The 15,999-nt window shown below is 32.6% G+C and overlaps 1 protein-coding gene across 1 annotated transcript in view; it reads left to right on the top strand.

Moving 5' to 3' along the window:
* SPRED1 (sprouty related EVH1 domain containing 1) overlaps positions 1 to 15,999 on the top strand; it is a 135,492-nt gene that overhangs the window by 52,906 nt on the left and 66,587 nt on the right. Inside the window, exon 2 of the mRNA XM_074289229.1 lies at positions 8,359 to 8,536. Within this exon, the coding sequence (XP_074145330.1) occupies positions 8,359 to 8,536 (178 nt within the window). The remainder of the gene's footprint in view (positions 1 to 8,358; positions 8,537 to 15,999) is intronic.

Below are 15,999 nucleotides of genomic sequence, written 5' to 3' on the forward strand. Positions count from 1 at the left end.
CCAAAAAAAAAGACCCTTAAGAAAAATAAAGCAAATTTAAAGTATGGTTCAACCTTTATTCAGATATCACCAGTTCTTTCTCTAGAGGGGGATAGTATTTTTCATCATTAAGCTCTTCAGAGTTGTCTTGAATTACTGTATTGCTGAGCATAGCCAAGTCATCACAGCTTATTATATTACATTATTACTATTAGTTTGTACATAATACATTTAACTTTGCATCAGCTGATGTAAGTTTTTCCAAGTTTTTCTGAGAGAGCATCCTGTTGATCATTTCTCATAGCACAATGGTATTCCATCACAATTACATATCACAATTTGTTCTCCCATTTTCCAATTGATGGGCATCCCCTTGGTTTCCAATTTTTTGCCCACCAACAGTGCATTAAAAAAAAAAAATTTCCCACATCCCCTCTAGCATTGATCATTTCCTTTTCTGTCTTCTTAGTTAAGATATGAGGGTGATGCTTAAGAATGGTTTTAATTTGCATTTCTCAAGTCAGTAATGACTAAGAACTTTTTACCACATTGCTATTATTTTTAATGACTTCATATGAAAACTTCATATCTTTAGATCATTTATCAATTAGGAAATGGCTTCTATTTTTATAAATTTAACTCAGTTTTCTTTTGAGAAATGATATCTTTGTCAGAAAAACTAGTTTAAAATTTTTTTCACAGTTATTTAAAGTACTTACCTCCTTTCTACCTTCCCCATTTATTCTATTGTCTTTCCTCAAAAGTGTTTACTGCCCTCTTCTCAACCACTCTTACCCCTTTCTTTTATCCCTTCCCTGTAGGGTAAGATAGATTTATAAACCACTTGAGTGTATATATTATTCTCACTTTGAGCCAATTCTAATGAGAGTAAGGTTTACTCACTGTATCATTCTTGGACTCTAGAACTATGATTCTACCTAGGAATTTTTACTTCCTCAATTGTAAAAAACTATAAAATATACCTTCTAGGGTTGTTGTGAGAATTAAATAAGATATATGTAAAGCTCTTAAAATAGTACTTGCCTTATAAGGTAATTAATAAATGCTCATTTTCTTCCTTAGTAATCTTAAAATTTAACACAATGCCTGGCACAAATAGGAAAAATAAATACTTGTTGACCATATGAATTAGAAGTAAGCTGCTTGCTTTCAAAATCTTGACTAATGTTTATATTGGAATCACCATAGTTAGCATTATTTAACACATCTTTGCCTAAATTCTCTCATTTTTAAAATGAGAGGTGTTAGATTATTTTGGTGGTTATTAATTAGGGATCTGCAAACTTAAAAATAAATATTTTTATAATTTTCTAGATAATTTATTTTCTTGGTAATCGTGTGTGTTTTTTGAATTTTAAAATTTTTTGAAAAATAAACAAACAAAAAACAAAAACAAGTACATTGGTTTGACTACCAAAAAGTCTTTGCCCCTCAGAAGTTAAAAACCGTAGGTTAGATGATCTTTAAAGTCCCTTCAAACTCTAAATATATTTTAATAACCTTTTAACTCTTCCTCTCTACTTCTAACCTACCCTTTCATGTATATTATTTCTAGATCCTAAAACAAAACTTTCATTGTTACATCCTCATTCAAAATCACACTCATCATTAGTGTGATTTAACTATTAATGGAGACAATGTTCAGAGAGTCATTGTTTAGAAGCTTCAATATCTAGAAAAATAATATAGGTATACATTCTATGATTCATATAATGGATATTTATCTTATTTTCACACTACGTTCAGCTTTTCCAGAAAACATAATTTAATACTTTATTGAAAATTTCATTAGTGTGGATGCTCACTCCCCTGATATAGATTATAACATCGTCACCCTTCTTCCTTAATAATCTTTGAGAGTTGTCCTTGCTAAGAAAATTATCAGAGTATAGCCAAATTTATCTAATCTCATGTTCCTTAGATCATGAACAGACAAATAATTGATCCCTGAACATATACTTGAACTCTTTTCAGATTTGTTGGGACCTTCCAGAACTTGCACTCCACTTCTATAATTTTTGAGCTCTTGGGATTACCTTCATGTTATTATAAAAGCATTGTAATGGGTCTTTAGCAGTAATTTTTTTTCTTTAAATCTGTATCTTTAGACTTTTTCTTTGTTTTTCTCAGCAATATAATAGTCCAAGACAATTTCAATGAACTTCAATAAAAATGCTATCCATATCCTGAGAAAGAACAAGGACGTTTGAATGAAGATTGAAGCATATTATTTTCACTTTTTTGTTGTTTGGTTTTTTCTTTCTTATTATTTTTCTCTTTTTCTCTGATGGAAATATGATGAATATTGTTGAGGGCGGTAGCCCCTTGGTATTCCTTGTTTGATCTACAACTTCCTTTGGGACTTGGACCTTTGATACAAGATCTGGTCAAACTAGTCTGGGCTTGTACCCAGCCCCCCACTGGATCTGAACTAGCTTGGATAAAGCCCGCCAAAAATCTGGCCTTCTAGGAATTAACCTGAGCTCTGCCCATTACTTATTCAAGCAGATAAAAAGAGCAAAGCTAGAACCTTTGGTTCAGAGATTTGAAAGATGCCAGCCAAGATGCTTGCATCAGAGATTCTCTGTCCCCACCGCTTTCGGGGTTTATCTTCCTCTATCTAATGCCTTTTACTAACCAGACCTTAACCTTGCTTCCAAACCTGGCAATAAACATCTTTTACCCATCTAGGTTTTCGGGCCTGTAAATTCATTTACAGGGGACTCTCGCCGCCACTAGACCTGATTTAACTTTGTATCCTTGCGCCGAATCCTAAGGGGGTTGCAGGGAAGCTCCATGTGATTCCCTGTACCCCGAATCCTGCCACTAGACCTCACTTAATCCTATTGAGGTATATACCTCATTATTAGGTATTTATCTCATGATTTGGTTCAAGTTACCTCATCATTTTGAGGTTCCCTATTACCTCATCAAATATGATTGTATATATTGTTTGCTGTTTTAGGGAGGGAGAAAAATTTGAAACTCAGTCTTATAAAAGTGAATGTTGAAAATTATCTTTATATGTAATTAGAAAAAAATACTACTTAGTAGAAATTAAAAAAAAAAAACCTGTGGCACAGAGGGGAAAAAAGAGCCTAGGACAGAACATTGGGGTCATTATATGGATGAAAAAGGAGACTGAGAATTTGTTATGAAGCTAGAAGATGAACCAGGAGATTAGCGTCACAAAAACTCAAGAAAGAAAAGAGTGGTTAATAGTGTCAAATTTGTCAAATTGACAAGAATTAGGACTAAGACAAGACCATTGTATTGAGCCATTAAAAAAAAGGCCTCAATTTTCTTAGTGTAAAGTAAAAAAAGTATTTGGGAGTGATAAGAAGAAAAGGTGTGGAAGACATGAAGAGAGAAGAGAAGATTTAGAATAGCTTTTTGGAGGAGTGAGATAGAAAATCATTTGATAAGGAATAAAAAGACTACCTTGATAAAGTGAGGATCCAGTTGAAGTTGGATAACATGAATTTGTAATGTATCTAGTACATCATATTCTAAGACATCTTTCAGCTGGGTTCAGCAGCTGGTGAGTAGGAGTGGAGGATACAGATTGTGGAAATAATTCAGGGCTGAGGTTTGGCAATAATAATATTAACACTTTTAAAAAAGTGAGTTAAAGATAAATATTGAGCCTGCATTTCGATACAATTGATTTCCTTTGTAATCCTACCAAGGATTTTAAATATTCTGTGCATTTTAAACAGAAATTCTGAGAAAGATTTTACCAGACAGGTAAATGAATCTATGTTCACAAAAAAGGTCATGTTTAATGGGGTCTTTGGGTAGAACTTTTAGACAGAATGGCAAGCTTAATGTTACAATTGGCTGCTCTGTTAGAGGATTCTTGTATTGCCAGTATAACTCTTATCAAGAAAGAATCCAGAAGTGACTCTAGGATTTTTAAACTTGTCTAGTGTTTCATGATAAACATCTTATTCAATCTAGAATAAAAATTAGACTCAATGAATATTTAAACCAATATAACCTTTAGAGACTAGATACTATAGTTTCTCTCAAGAGAAATCATGTCCGAATAATATATGATTTCTTTAAGTTCATAGATAAAAATGTTCCTAAGAGAGCTGGTAATAATTTATTTAGATTCTCAAAAAAATCATTAACAAGGTATCCTGTCTGTAGGGAAAAAGTTTTTCTAATTGAGTCACCATGAGATTCTTTAGAATATTTTATTATGGTAAGTCTTTCTTTAGGACAGGAAACATTTGGAGATACAAAAAAATGTTCTAAAGGGAAATATAAAAATATTATAAAATATTATAAATATAAAAAGAGTTATGAAAAAAAGAGATATGAAAAGAGAAATTAATGATCATCTCCCACTTAAAACAGATGAATCTCGAGAAATAAAGTGCTTAAAAACTATTTTAATTAACATTTTATAAATAATTTTGAAGGTAGTGTATGTGTTATCTTCCAAGTTTGAAGATGAAACTAAACTCTTCTTACCAAAAAATAAAAAAAGCCAAACTAATAGGAATAAATTCACAGAATATTTTATAAGAGGATGAATGGGCAGAAAAATCATTAAGTATATCGAACACTTAGTATTTGGGACTATGTAATCTAAATTATGATTGTAAGAGATGTTTTTTTAAACTCTTAATTACAGCTCATGAAAGAACAATCTAAAAATCATTGTCAATTGCTTCTTGATTGAATCTAATGCTCAGAGTGCTGCTATATGGCCACAGATCAAACAAATATTAGTTTAAATGTCAGAAGTAAAAAAAAGCACAGTCTTGTACAAAACCAGTAGAATATACAGAAAAAAAAAGTAGCTAAATTGTGAGAGTTTTGACCTAATTTTTTTAAGTCTTTAAAATTCAGGACTTGGGTAACTAGCAAATATTTATCAAACTCCTACTTTGTGTCAGGCACTGTACTAATAAGTACTGAAGATACAGACCAAAAAAAAAAAAAAAAAAAAGCAAATAACTCCTCCCTTGAAAGAACTTACATTCTAACAAGAGAAACAATATATGTGGAGAATAGATTACATAAAGGCCTATGCTGAGATGGTATGTGAGAGCTCCCTCCCTGACTCTTAGATATCACCTAGTCCTGTCCCCTCATTTTGTAAACGAAAAAAATCAGGCAGTTTTAAATTTTCATATGTTTTATATAATAGAAATGTGTTAAGGAATTAATAGATTGGGAATCTAGATGGATGGTGTGGTGGACAGAGCACCAGTTCTGTAGTCAAGAGGACCCCAAGTTGAAATATGGCCTCAGACATAACCCTTATTAGCTTTGTGACCCTGGACAAGTCACCTAACTGGTAAAAAAATTTTTTTTTAAATCAATAGATAAGGCCTGTATTGAATTTCCCCTCACCATTATGCTTTATTTCTAGAGAGCATAGTATTTATTTTTTTTTAATTTTTTATTTATTTAGAATTTTTTCCACAGTATATATGCATGAGTAATTTTTTAAAATAATATTATCCCTTGTATTCATTTTTCCAAATTATCTCCTCCCTCCACTCCCTCCCCCCGATGACAGGCAATCCCATACATTTTACGTGTGTTACAATATAACCTAGATACAATATATGTGTGTAAATACCATTTTCTTGTTGCACATTAAGTATTAGCTTCCGAAGGTATAAGTAACCTGGGTAGATAGACAGTAGTGCTAACAATTTATATTCACTTCCCAGTGTTCCTTCTCTGGGTGTAGTTGTTTCTGTCCATCATTGATCAGCTGGAAGTGAGTTGGATCTTCTTTATGTTGAAGATATCCACTTCCATCAGAATACATCTTCATACAGCATTGAAGTGTACAGCGATCTTCTGGTTCTATTCATTTCACTCAGCATCAGTTGATGTAAGTCTAGAGAGCATAGTATTACACTCTTATTTAACATAAAGCTTAGCACATATTAGTTATTTAATAAATGTTTATTGACCTACCCCCCTTCCATCTTTCCAGTCCTACACCTTACTCCTTACCATACTCCTTACTATATATTCTTCATTCCAATGACATTGGCCTTTCAGCTATTCCAGGAGCAAAACACTCCATATCATGGCTACAGGCATTTTCCACTGGCTGTCTTCCATACTTGAAATGCTCTCTTTTCCTCAGTTCTACCTACTGACTTCCTTGATATTCCATCTAAAAATCTCATCTTGTATTGGAAATCTTTCTAGACTCTTTTAATTCTAATGTCTTTCTTCTGTTCTTTCCTGTTTATCTTGTATGCAGCTTGCTTTGTATATATTTGTTTGCATGTTGTCTTCCCCATCCTACTGTAAGCTTCTTGAGAGAAGCTTGTGTCTTCAGGACTTGCCACAGTACTTGGTCTGTAGTATAAATTTAACAAATATTGATTGACTAATTTATTAAACTGTATGACTCTGAGCAAATTACTTGATCTCCCCATGCCTCCTGGAATTTATTTACCAAGTTCAAAATCTTACATGCATCCTTAGTTTTTCTTTGCCCCCACTTCCCCAGAATCAAATCAGTTATCCAGTCCTGTAGATTGTATTTTCATAACATCTCTTTTATCCATTCCCATCTTCCCGTCCATACGATATCTCCCATTGTTCATATCTTCATCACCTCTAGCTGGAAATTGTGGTAGCCTCCTGATTGATGTTCCTTCTTCAATCTATCCTCCACTTTACTACCAAATTTATATTCTTGAAACATCTGACACCCCAATAAAAATTTTAGTAGTTGCCAACTGTCTCTAGAATAAGAAACAAAATCCTCAACTTGGTTTTTAAAACCTTCTCCGGGATGGTTCCCATTTATTTTTTCAATTTTATTTCATATTATTTCCCCTGATGGGTTCTCTATTTTAGTCAAACTGGCTTTCTAACTGTAATTTGTATTTTGAGATTCCGTCTCCCAGCTTTCCACTATTAACAAGTGGTCCCCTTGGTCTCAAATGCATTGTCTTATTATCTCCACTATATAAAATCTCTAGTTTCCTTCAAAACACTGCTATGGTTTCAACTTTATTTGAATTCTCCTTCACAGGGCCATTTTGAATAGCAAATGAATTAATGTAGATTAACCACTTAAATGGCACATCTAAATGCCAGGTTTCATTATTAATTGATTATCAAAGGATATTATGGGAATTAATTTATCATCCACATTTTTCTCTTATTTATATTGCTTCTGTTCCTAAGCAATTCTAAAGGTGAAATACTACTATAGTTTTGTTCTTAAAGAACAAGTTTGATAGAGCTTTGAGAAAAAGAAATAAGGTGGTCTGGTCTTATTCTTAGTTTTATTTTTTCAAGTTTCACACTTAAGAAAGTAGTAAGCTTTAACGTTTTCTTGCAAAACTTAGAAAATTATAAAAAATCATACTAAAGCGAACATCAGGGATCTAATAATTTCAAGTTTTTGAACCCTGAAATAAGATCTCAAAATCTCTACATTATCAAAGTGATGTTTCTGAGGCTTTCCTTAGTGCATATTGACTCATTTCATATCATTCTTAACAAACTTTGATATTACAGACCAGATGATTTCCAAAATCCCTTCAAGCTCAACTCTTGATGCAATGTATTGATTGTATTTTATAGAATTAAGGGAATTAGAAGTAGATACAATAAGTGACAAATTAGCTGTTTGTCTGGTGTGAATAACACTAACATGCCATAATATTGATAATGAAGACCCCAAGTTATGAATATAAAACTCATTTATACAGTATAACATTAGATGATAACAAAGAATTTTGTATACATCTTTATTTAATTCATAGTTACCTCAAGTTAAAGTCACTGGTCTAAGATAATAAAATTAACAAGAACCCAGACTTCTTATGGATGTACCATGACCTTGCTACTTCAGCATGTATCTGACTTATTCTAATATTTCATTTACTATTAATTATGAACTAATAGAACCTAATATGTTATAATTAAGAATATTAAAGAAATAACAAATTAAATTGTCTTAGATTTATGAAGAGACATTAATTGACAAATCTGGTTGTATAAGTTGATAACTTCTTGGTTCTGGTATATTTCATAATTGTTTTTAAGTATTCAAGAAAAAGTATTCAATCAGAATTCAAAAGTATTCAAGTATTCAAAAGAAAAGAAGGATTATATAATTTTTTTTTGGATAAAATTAGTCTTTTAAAGTGTTAATAGTTTAATATTGGCAAACCTATCTGGATTATGGCTCCTGTACTCTTTCAGATAGGTTATTTTCCTTTGACTTTCATAAAAACAGAAAACACTTAACTACTATATTAACTAATGTAGTCTTGGATTTCTTAAACAAGACTGAATGCTCAGTTATTTTTTGTTTATGTAAAAGCTAATTCTTACTTTGTGTATCTATTTTAGTAATAGTTATGCACGAGTGCGAGCTGTGGTGATGACCCGGGATGACTCAAGTGGTGGATGGTTACCACTAGGAGGAGGTGGACTGAGCTCTGTCACTGTCTTTAAAGCCCTTCATCAGGAAGATAATGGTAGCTGTGCTGACTTTATTATTCATGGAGAGCGACTCAGGGACAAAACGGTAATGAATTTATATACTTAAGTATAATAATTTTCTTATGCCATAATCCTGAGAAACTTCTGCAAAATAGTGAATTTATTGCTAGTAATGAGATAAAATTCCTATTCTTCACTATACTTTCTTGGCTTCTCCTTTTTTTGTTTTGTATTTTATTCTTTGTAGCTCAATTAATTCTTCCTTTAGTAATCTAATCCCTCTAAGGCATACTTACTTTAACCCCATTCCTCTTCTACATTTCCAGTTCTTGCCCATTTACCTTAGGGGGAAAAAAAAATTTCTTCTTCTATTTATGAACTAAAAATTATTCTAATCATAATTTATACAATAATCATTGTGTAGTTCTTTCCCCTCCAGTTAGATCTCCTTGTGTTAACTATTTAAGGTACAAAAAAGTACTTATTAGAGTTTATGATTTTGTTATTTACTTCAAATAGTATTATTTTCCATTTTATTTCCTTGCAAATGTATAGTACTTTTACACATTGGATTAAATGATGTTTTGGGGCTGGCCTGAGAACAAAATTATTTATACTTTTTTCTACAGAAAAAATGTCTTGAATTCCAGACACCTAACTTGTATAAATGAACCTATTTTCAAACTCTTTCATTATCCAACTAACTGGAACCTTTGAATTTTAAACATACTTTGTGCCATTATAAAACTTCAGACCCCTGGAAATAGGGTGTTGATTGTGACAAAAAACATCCCTGTTTGAAAAGGGATTCTTAATTGAATTATATTTAGCCTCTGATGAGGAGAGAGGTTGATATGATTAAGAGTCCTTTCATTTTTAAGAGTTGTTTAAGACTCAGTCACAAAATTGTCTGAGATAGGACTCTAATCTGGGTCTTCTTCCTGAGTTAGCTGATGTAGAACTTTGCTTCTGGTAAGCTTTTTTTCTCTGCATCAGACTTTTCACATAATAGGTGCTTAATTCAGATTTACTGAAGTAAAGTAAATTAGCCTGTCTAAGAATTATGTGATAGTTTAGAAAGACTAGAACAAAGCTGAGGCCAGAAGATCCCAAAATAGATGGAATAGCAGAGGAAAGAAGATCCCATAATTAGGAGAGCAGATTAGGAGAACAGCTTCTTAGGATATTTATTATCTATACATACTGTCTAGGGAACATCAATTAAGTTAATAGTTAGCTAGTTAGTTGCCTAAACCAGACAGGATACAACTGGGCCCCTGACCCTACAAAAAGGAACTCTTTCTTTACAGACCAGGCAAACTAAATGACAGAATTCTGCCTAAATCTAATGGAAGAAGTTAGTTAGAATAATAGGACCAGGATGGATCTCAAACTAGAGAGAGAAAAAAGGAAAGTCCTGAAAAGAAATTCTTTAATACATTAAAGAATAGCTTTCCATCATTCAATCAATTTAATGTTGGCTTAATACATTAAGCCAACATTAAGTTGATTGAATGATGGAAAGCTATAATAGGTAAATTGTGTTTAATTTAATTTTTTAAAATTATTTTTTAGTTGTTTTTCAGTCACATCCAACTTTCTGTGACCTTTTTGGATTCTCTTGGCAAAGATATTAGAATAGTTTACCATTTCCTTCTCCAGCTCTTTTTACAAATGAGAAAACTGAAGCAAACAGGGTTAAGTTATTTGCCCAGAAACACACAACTAGTATGTGTCTGAGGCTGGATTTGAACTTGGGAAGATGATTCTCCCTGACTCCAGGCTCTAGGCTTTGCGAAAGAAAGGATTTAATAGCAAAAATAATTATGGAAGGAAATACATTCCAGACATACTTGATTAAAATGCACAGAAACAAGAATTAGTAAGACAATATGGGAACAATCAGTTGTTGAGTATAATCCCTACTCCATAGGGTATGTGAAGGGAGACAACATGAACACAACAATGGGTGGCATTTGTGAGTAGAGACAGATGTGAAATTTGTTACAAACTAATTGTATTGGATGGGGTGGTGAGGTGATGTGAAGGCAGGAGAAAAAGCAAAGATATTTTAGTTTTGAGCCTGGGTGACTGGAATAATGGTGAGGCCATCTACAGAAATAGGAAATGAAGAAGAAAAGAGATGTTCTGAATTTAAGGGGGCAAAATGGTCAGTTGGGAATATCTTCAGTTTGATGTGAAAAAAAGTAAATAAATTAAATATCTGCAAACCTCTTAAAGAGATGCTTAGAAAATAGATTTTGCTTAGAGGGTCATATTGTTAGTCTGTGTCTGAGAAAGGATTTGAACTGAGGTCCAGAACTTTTTTTTTTTTTATTGCAGGATCTCTCTGCTTAGCTGTTGTGGTATCAGAAGGAAATTCAAATGTAGCTAGTAGAGATCTGGGGATGCAAGAATTATTCTCAGGAGACATAGGGTCTGGGGAAGTAGTATAGTATAATAGAAAGAATACTGGATCAGAGTGTTCAAGAGTCATCAAGCCCGGATTGAAATCTTGACTCTGGCACTTGGTATTTATTCAACTCCCACAGAATCAAAAATGTTCTTAGCCACCGTTTTCTCATTTGTAAAATGGGGATAATAAGCTTGCTGTCACGAAGCCTGCTTTGTAAACCTTAATGTGTAAATGTGAGTTAGTCTCACTTTACAGATATCTCTTTAGCTTACATGATTATTCTTCGGTTTAGGATTTCCGTATTTAGCTTTTTTTCTAACATCATGTTGAGTACTAACATTAGTAGACCCATGAAACAGTCATGACCCATTTTTTTACAAGGAGGCAGTTTTAGTTTCTGTTGTGGTAAATATTTTTTGTAGGTAAACTCCTTTGCCTTTAAAATTGTGGAGAGATTTTATATATATGTGAATTTTTTATTTCTAATTTTGTTCGGTTGTCATTTTTACATTGCAGTTCTTAATGCAGATATATGAACATTAGCAATATATCCTTGTGCTTGCCTTGTTTGACTCGGCTTAATTCTGAGTAAAAATTGTTTAACATTCAATTTGTCTTTGGTTTTTGATATCCTCTTGAGCACTGCTTAGTGAATATCATGATTAAACTAGATGTTCTCGTATTTTTAATGCATTCTATCCTACAGATGAAAAGGAGATTAAGCTTCACAAAATCACATATTTTATGAAGCTGAAGAGTCAATTCCATTAATATTGTAAATGAGAAAACTCAGATTTAGTAAGTTAAGTGATATGAGTGTGACCCAGGGGAGACACTCTTCTTCCCCAGGTGCTCTCTCTCCCTGCGTTGGGCTGGCTTCCTCACCCTTCACCAGGACCCACTTTAGTCAGTCAGAATGTTAGATCTGGGTTATGATAGAATGCTAAAAGATTATGATTTGGTGAAGGAGTTTTGGAGTTTTGAATGTGACAGTGCAGCACTTGTGAGTGATATAAAGACTTAAAACCATGACTATTCCTGTGTATAACTGAGGTGGAATGGAGGAGTACGAGTTGAGGAACTGGGAAATTAAGTATTGGAATCCAGGAAATCTCTTAGTATGAGCACAAGGATTAAGGTGGAAAAGACTATAAGTAAGTACTGGATTCAGTAAGAAGGAAAGAGGATGTTCTGGATGTCAACAGGTAGCAATTTCCAGTATCTGGCCTGAGTGATAGATATGAACATAGTGACCTTCAAAGGAAGAGTTTACTGAATAGAGACCTTGCAGGAGTAGAGTTTAGAGGTTTGTGAAATTCAGTAAAAACCCATCAATATATCAAAAGTTCTGACATAATTCACTTTTCTTCACTTTTGGAGTTCTATTTATGTAAAGGAACCAAGGGAAAGAATACTTTTTTTTTCTCATAGTTCTCCTTTGGGAGCAAATATGATCATAATTTTGTTACATTTAATTTTGGAGTCAGTTGGATAGTACAGTGCTTATCTTCCTGAGTTCAAATTTGGCTTCAAATACTTACTAGCTGTGTGACTGGGCAAGTCACTTAAGTCACTATTATGCCTCAGTTTCCTCATCTGTAAAAATGAACTGGAAAATGAAATGACAAACCACTCCAGTATCTTTGCTAAGAAAATTCCAGATGGGGTCACAAAGAGTTGGAAACAACTAAACACTGAACAGTATTTAATTACAGTTGTTTTGTTCCTGATCTTTACATTGTTGCAATTGGTGTAGTTGTTTTCCTGGTCCTGCTTACTTCACTTTTTATCAATTCTTATCTGTTGCTTCTTTATATTTGTGTCCAATTTCTCTCACAGCACACTAATAATCTGTTAATAGTTTGTTTATTCATTTTTCAATTTTGTTTTCAGTTCTTTACTACTTTGAGCAGGCTTCTTTTAAAACAGGTTCTCCTAAGCATAGTGTGCCTCAAGTCTGTGTGGGACATGGTGCCTTTCTTCTTTGTCATTGATGGCCATTTCCCTAGCAGTGAGTTCTCTGGATCAAAGGACAAGGATACTTTATTTCTTATAATTATGTAATTCCAAATTACCTTGTGGAATGTTTGTATACATTCCTACCAATGATGGATTGGTGAACTTATCTTTCCACAGCTCTTTCCAATGTTGACATCTCTTTTCATCTTGATTTGTAATTTTTTTTATTATTGGTAATTTGAAGTATTCTTATATATATATATATATATATATATATATATATATATATATATATATATATATATATAAAACTAATAATTTGCTGTTCTGGAAAACTATTTGTAAATATCTTTTAATCATTTGTTTATGAGAGGATGGCTTTTAGTTTTATAGTCATTGCTATATCAAAAATCTTGGAGTTTTGTGTTAATATTTTAAAAACCCACTAAGACTTGGGACATAATTGTTAGTTGTGTATATACATTCCTTTGAATATTAGCAGTATTTAATGTTTTTCCCACTGACCACTTTTCTTCTTATTCTAGATGCATTGATATTATTCATGGAAAAGCTTTTCAATTTCATATAATCAAAACCATTGTATCTTTTATTATATTCTCTATTGGTTAGGAATTGATTGGTTAAGAATTAGCTCTGTACTTTAGCTGAGAAAGTTATATGATCTGCTTCCAATATTTTTTGTCACTTAATAATCAGATCAATTATCTATTTTGAATTTATTGTACAATTCAGTTTAAGATGTTGATCTAAGCCTATTTTTTTCCAGATTGCTTTCAAATTATCTCAGAATTTTTTATCAAACAGGTAGTTCTTTCCTAAGTAATTTAGACTTTCAAGTTTTATAAACCTTGGTTTTATCGAATTTATTTCTGACTATTCTTTGTCTAGTCTGTTCTGTTGTTCTATTTTTCCTGCTTTTTAGACAACACTAAATGGTTTTGTTGATTATAACAGTTTTAGAGCTGGAAGTTCTAGTCCCTTTTCCTCACGCCTTTAAAAAATTTTTTTTTACTTTGACATTCTTCTAGATGTTTTGATTCTCTAAGTGAACTTTGTTGTCATTTTTTTCTTTTGCAGGTTTTCTTTTTTCTCTTTAAATTTTTTAATAGTATTTTTTTCAATTACATGTAAGGACAATATTGACATTTATTTTTTATAAAATTTTGAGTTTCCAATTTTTTCCTTTCTTCCCTTGTCTGCCATCCTAAGATTGTCATTTTTTTTCTAGCTGTGTGAAATAGCCTTGTTAGTCAGATTAGTAGAGCACTACATTTGTAAATATTCTTTGTGAATATTCAGTGAATATTTATTCAGCTATTTATGTTGCTCTTTGTATTTTTAAAAGGTTTTGTAATCAAACTTACACAGATATCTATCTGGTTTGCTTTGGTAGATTGACTTTCAAATATTTTATGCATTCTGTAGTTATTTTGGATGGGATTTCCCTTTCTATTATCAACTCTTCTATTTTGTCACTGCTATTTAGAAATTTTATTGGGTTTTCTAATTTTATTTTATATATTTATATATTTTGCTACATATATATTTATATATTGCAATGTTGCTTAATCTATTAATTATTTCCTTTAGTTTTTTTGTTTTTTGTTTTTTTAGTGATTCTCTGGACTTTTTAAGTGAATCATCATGTCATCAGTAAATAGACATAGTTCTATTTTCACCTTACCTCTATGTCTTTAATTTCTTTTTTCTTGTCTTAATGCTATTGATAACATTTCTAGAACTATGCCAAATAGCAGTAGGGGAAAGGACATCTTTGTTATTCCTGTTTTTATTGGGAAATTTTTAGTATCTTCATTGCATGACTGCTTTTGGTTTTAGACCCTTATCTTTTTTTTTTACTCCTATGTGTGTACTTTCTTTCTTTTTTTTTATTACAGCTTTTTATTTACAAAACATATGCATGAGTAATTTTTCATATTGACTCTTGCAAAACCTTCTGTTCCAAATTTTTCCCTCTTTCTCCCCACTCCCTCCCCTAGATGGCATACATATCCATACAGTTATCTTGCTGCATAAGAAAAATCAGATCTAGAAAGGAAAAAAAAAAAAAAACCTGAGAAGGAAAACAAAAATGCAAGCAAAAAATGCTATGTTGTATTCCACACTCAGTTCCCATGGTCCTCTCCCTGGGTGTAGATGGCTCTCTTCATCATTGAACAATTGGAACTGGTTTGAATCATCTCACTGTTGAAGAGAGTCATATCCATTAGAATTGATCATATAATCTTGTCATTTCCGTGTATAATGATCTCCTGGTTCTGCTTATTTCACTTAGCATCACTTCCTGTAGGTTTCTCCGGGCCTCTCTGAAATCATCCTACTGGTCGTTTCTTACGGAAAATAATATTCTGTAATGTTTTCTTTATAACGTAATGTGTCTGTTGAGGTTTTCTTGGGGTCTCTGGAAGCAGTCTTCCTTTCAGTTCAGTAATCACCACACAAGTAGCCAGGTGTTAAAGTCCAAGTCCTTTATTATCTCTTTCAAAGTCCTATCTCCCTCACTTGGGGCTTGGCTAGTTTTTTGGGGGCCTTCTGGAGTCTTGGTTTCAGTGGAGAAGCAAAGGAGGAGAGCCTGCCACCAAGGCGTTATGAGATAGGATGAATCTGAGTCCAAGAGCTTGTACTCCAGCCTTCAGCCTCTAGCCTTCTGTTCGCTTGTCTCTCTGAATCTCTGAATCTCCCTGGCTGAGGCTTCTAGCTTATATGCTACACATTGAGTACAAACCAACCATTATATCTCTAGGAAACCATTATTTGTTGTTAGGATTAAATCAATGCTAAACTAGATTTAACCACTGTCTCCTCAATTCCACTCAGTACCTTGTTTCAAGTTCTGGCCCATAACATCTCTTTGTAGGATTAAATCAATCATAGTGAACCATGCTAAATTAGATAACTATTGTCTCTATCAATTCCACTGACTTAGTACCTTGTAAGAATCCTTTGTTTCAAGTTCAGAATTATGGCCCATAACAATTTTTCATAACATTCATATACCACAATTTATTTAGCCATTCTCCAATTGATGGCATCCATTCAGTTTCCAGTTTCTAGCCACTATAAAATGGGTTGCCACAAACATTTTTGCACATGTGGGGCCCTTTTATTTTTTAAGATCTCTTTGGGATATA

This window comes from Sminthopsis crassicaudata, chromosome 2 (genome assembly GCF_048593235.1).
Source record: "Sminthopsis crassicaudata isolate SCR6 chromosome 2, ASM4859323v1, whole genome shotgun sequence".
Taxonomy (NCBI): Eukaryota; Metazoa; Chordata; class Mammalia; order Dasyuromorphia; family Dasyuridae; genus Sminthopsis; species Sminthopsis crassicaudata.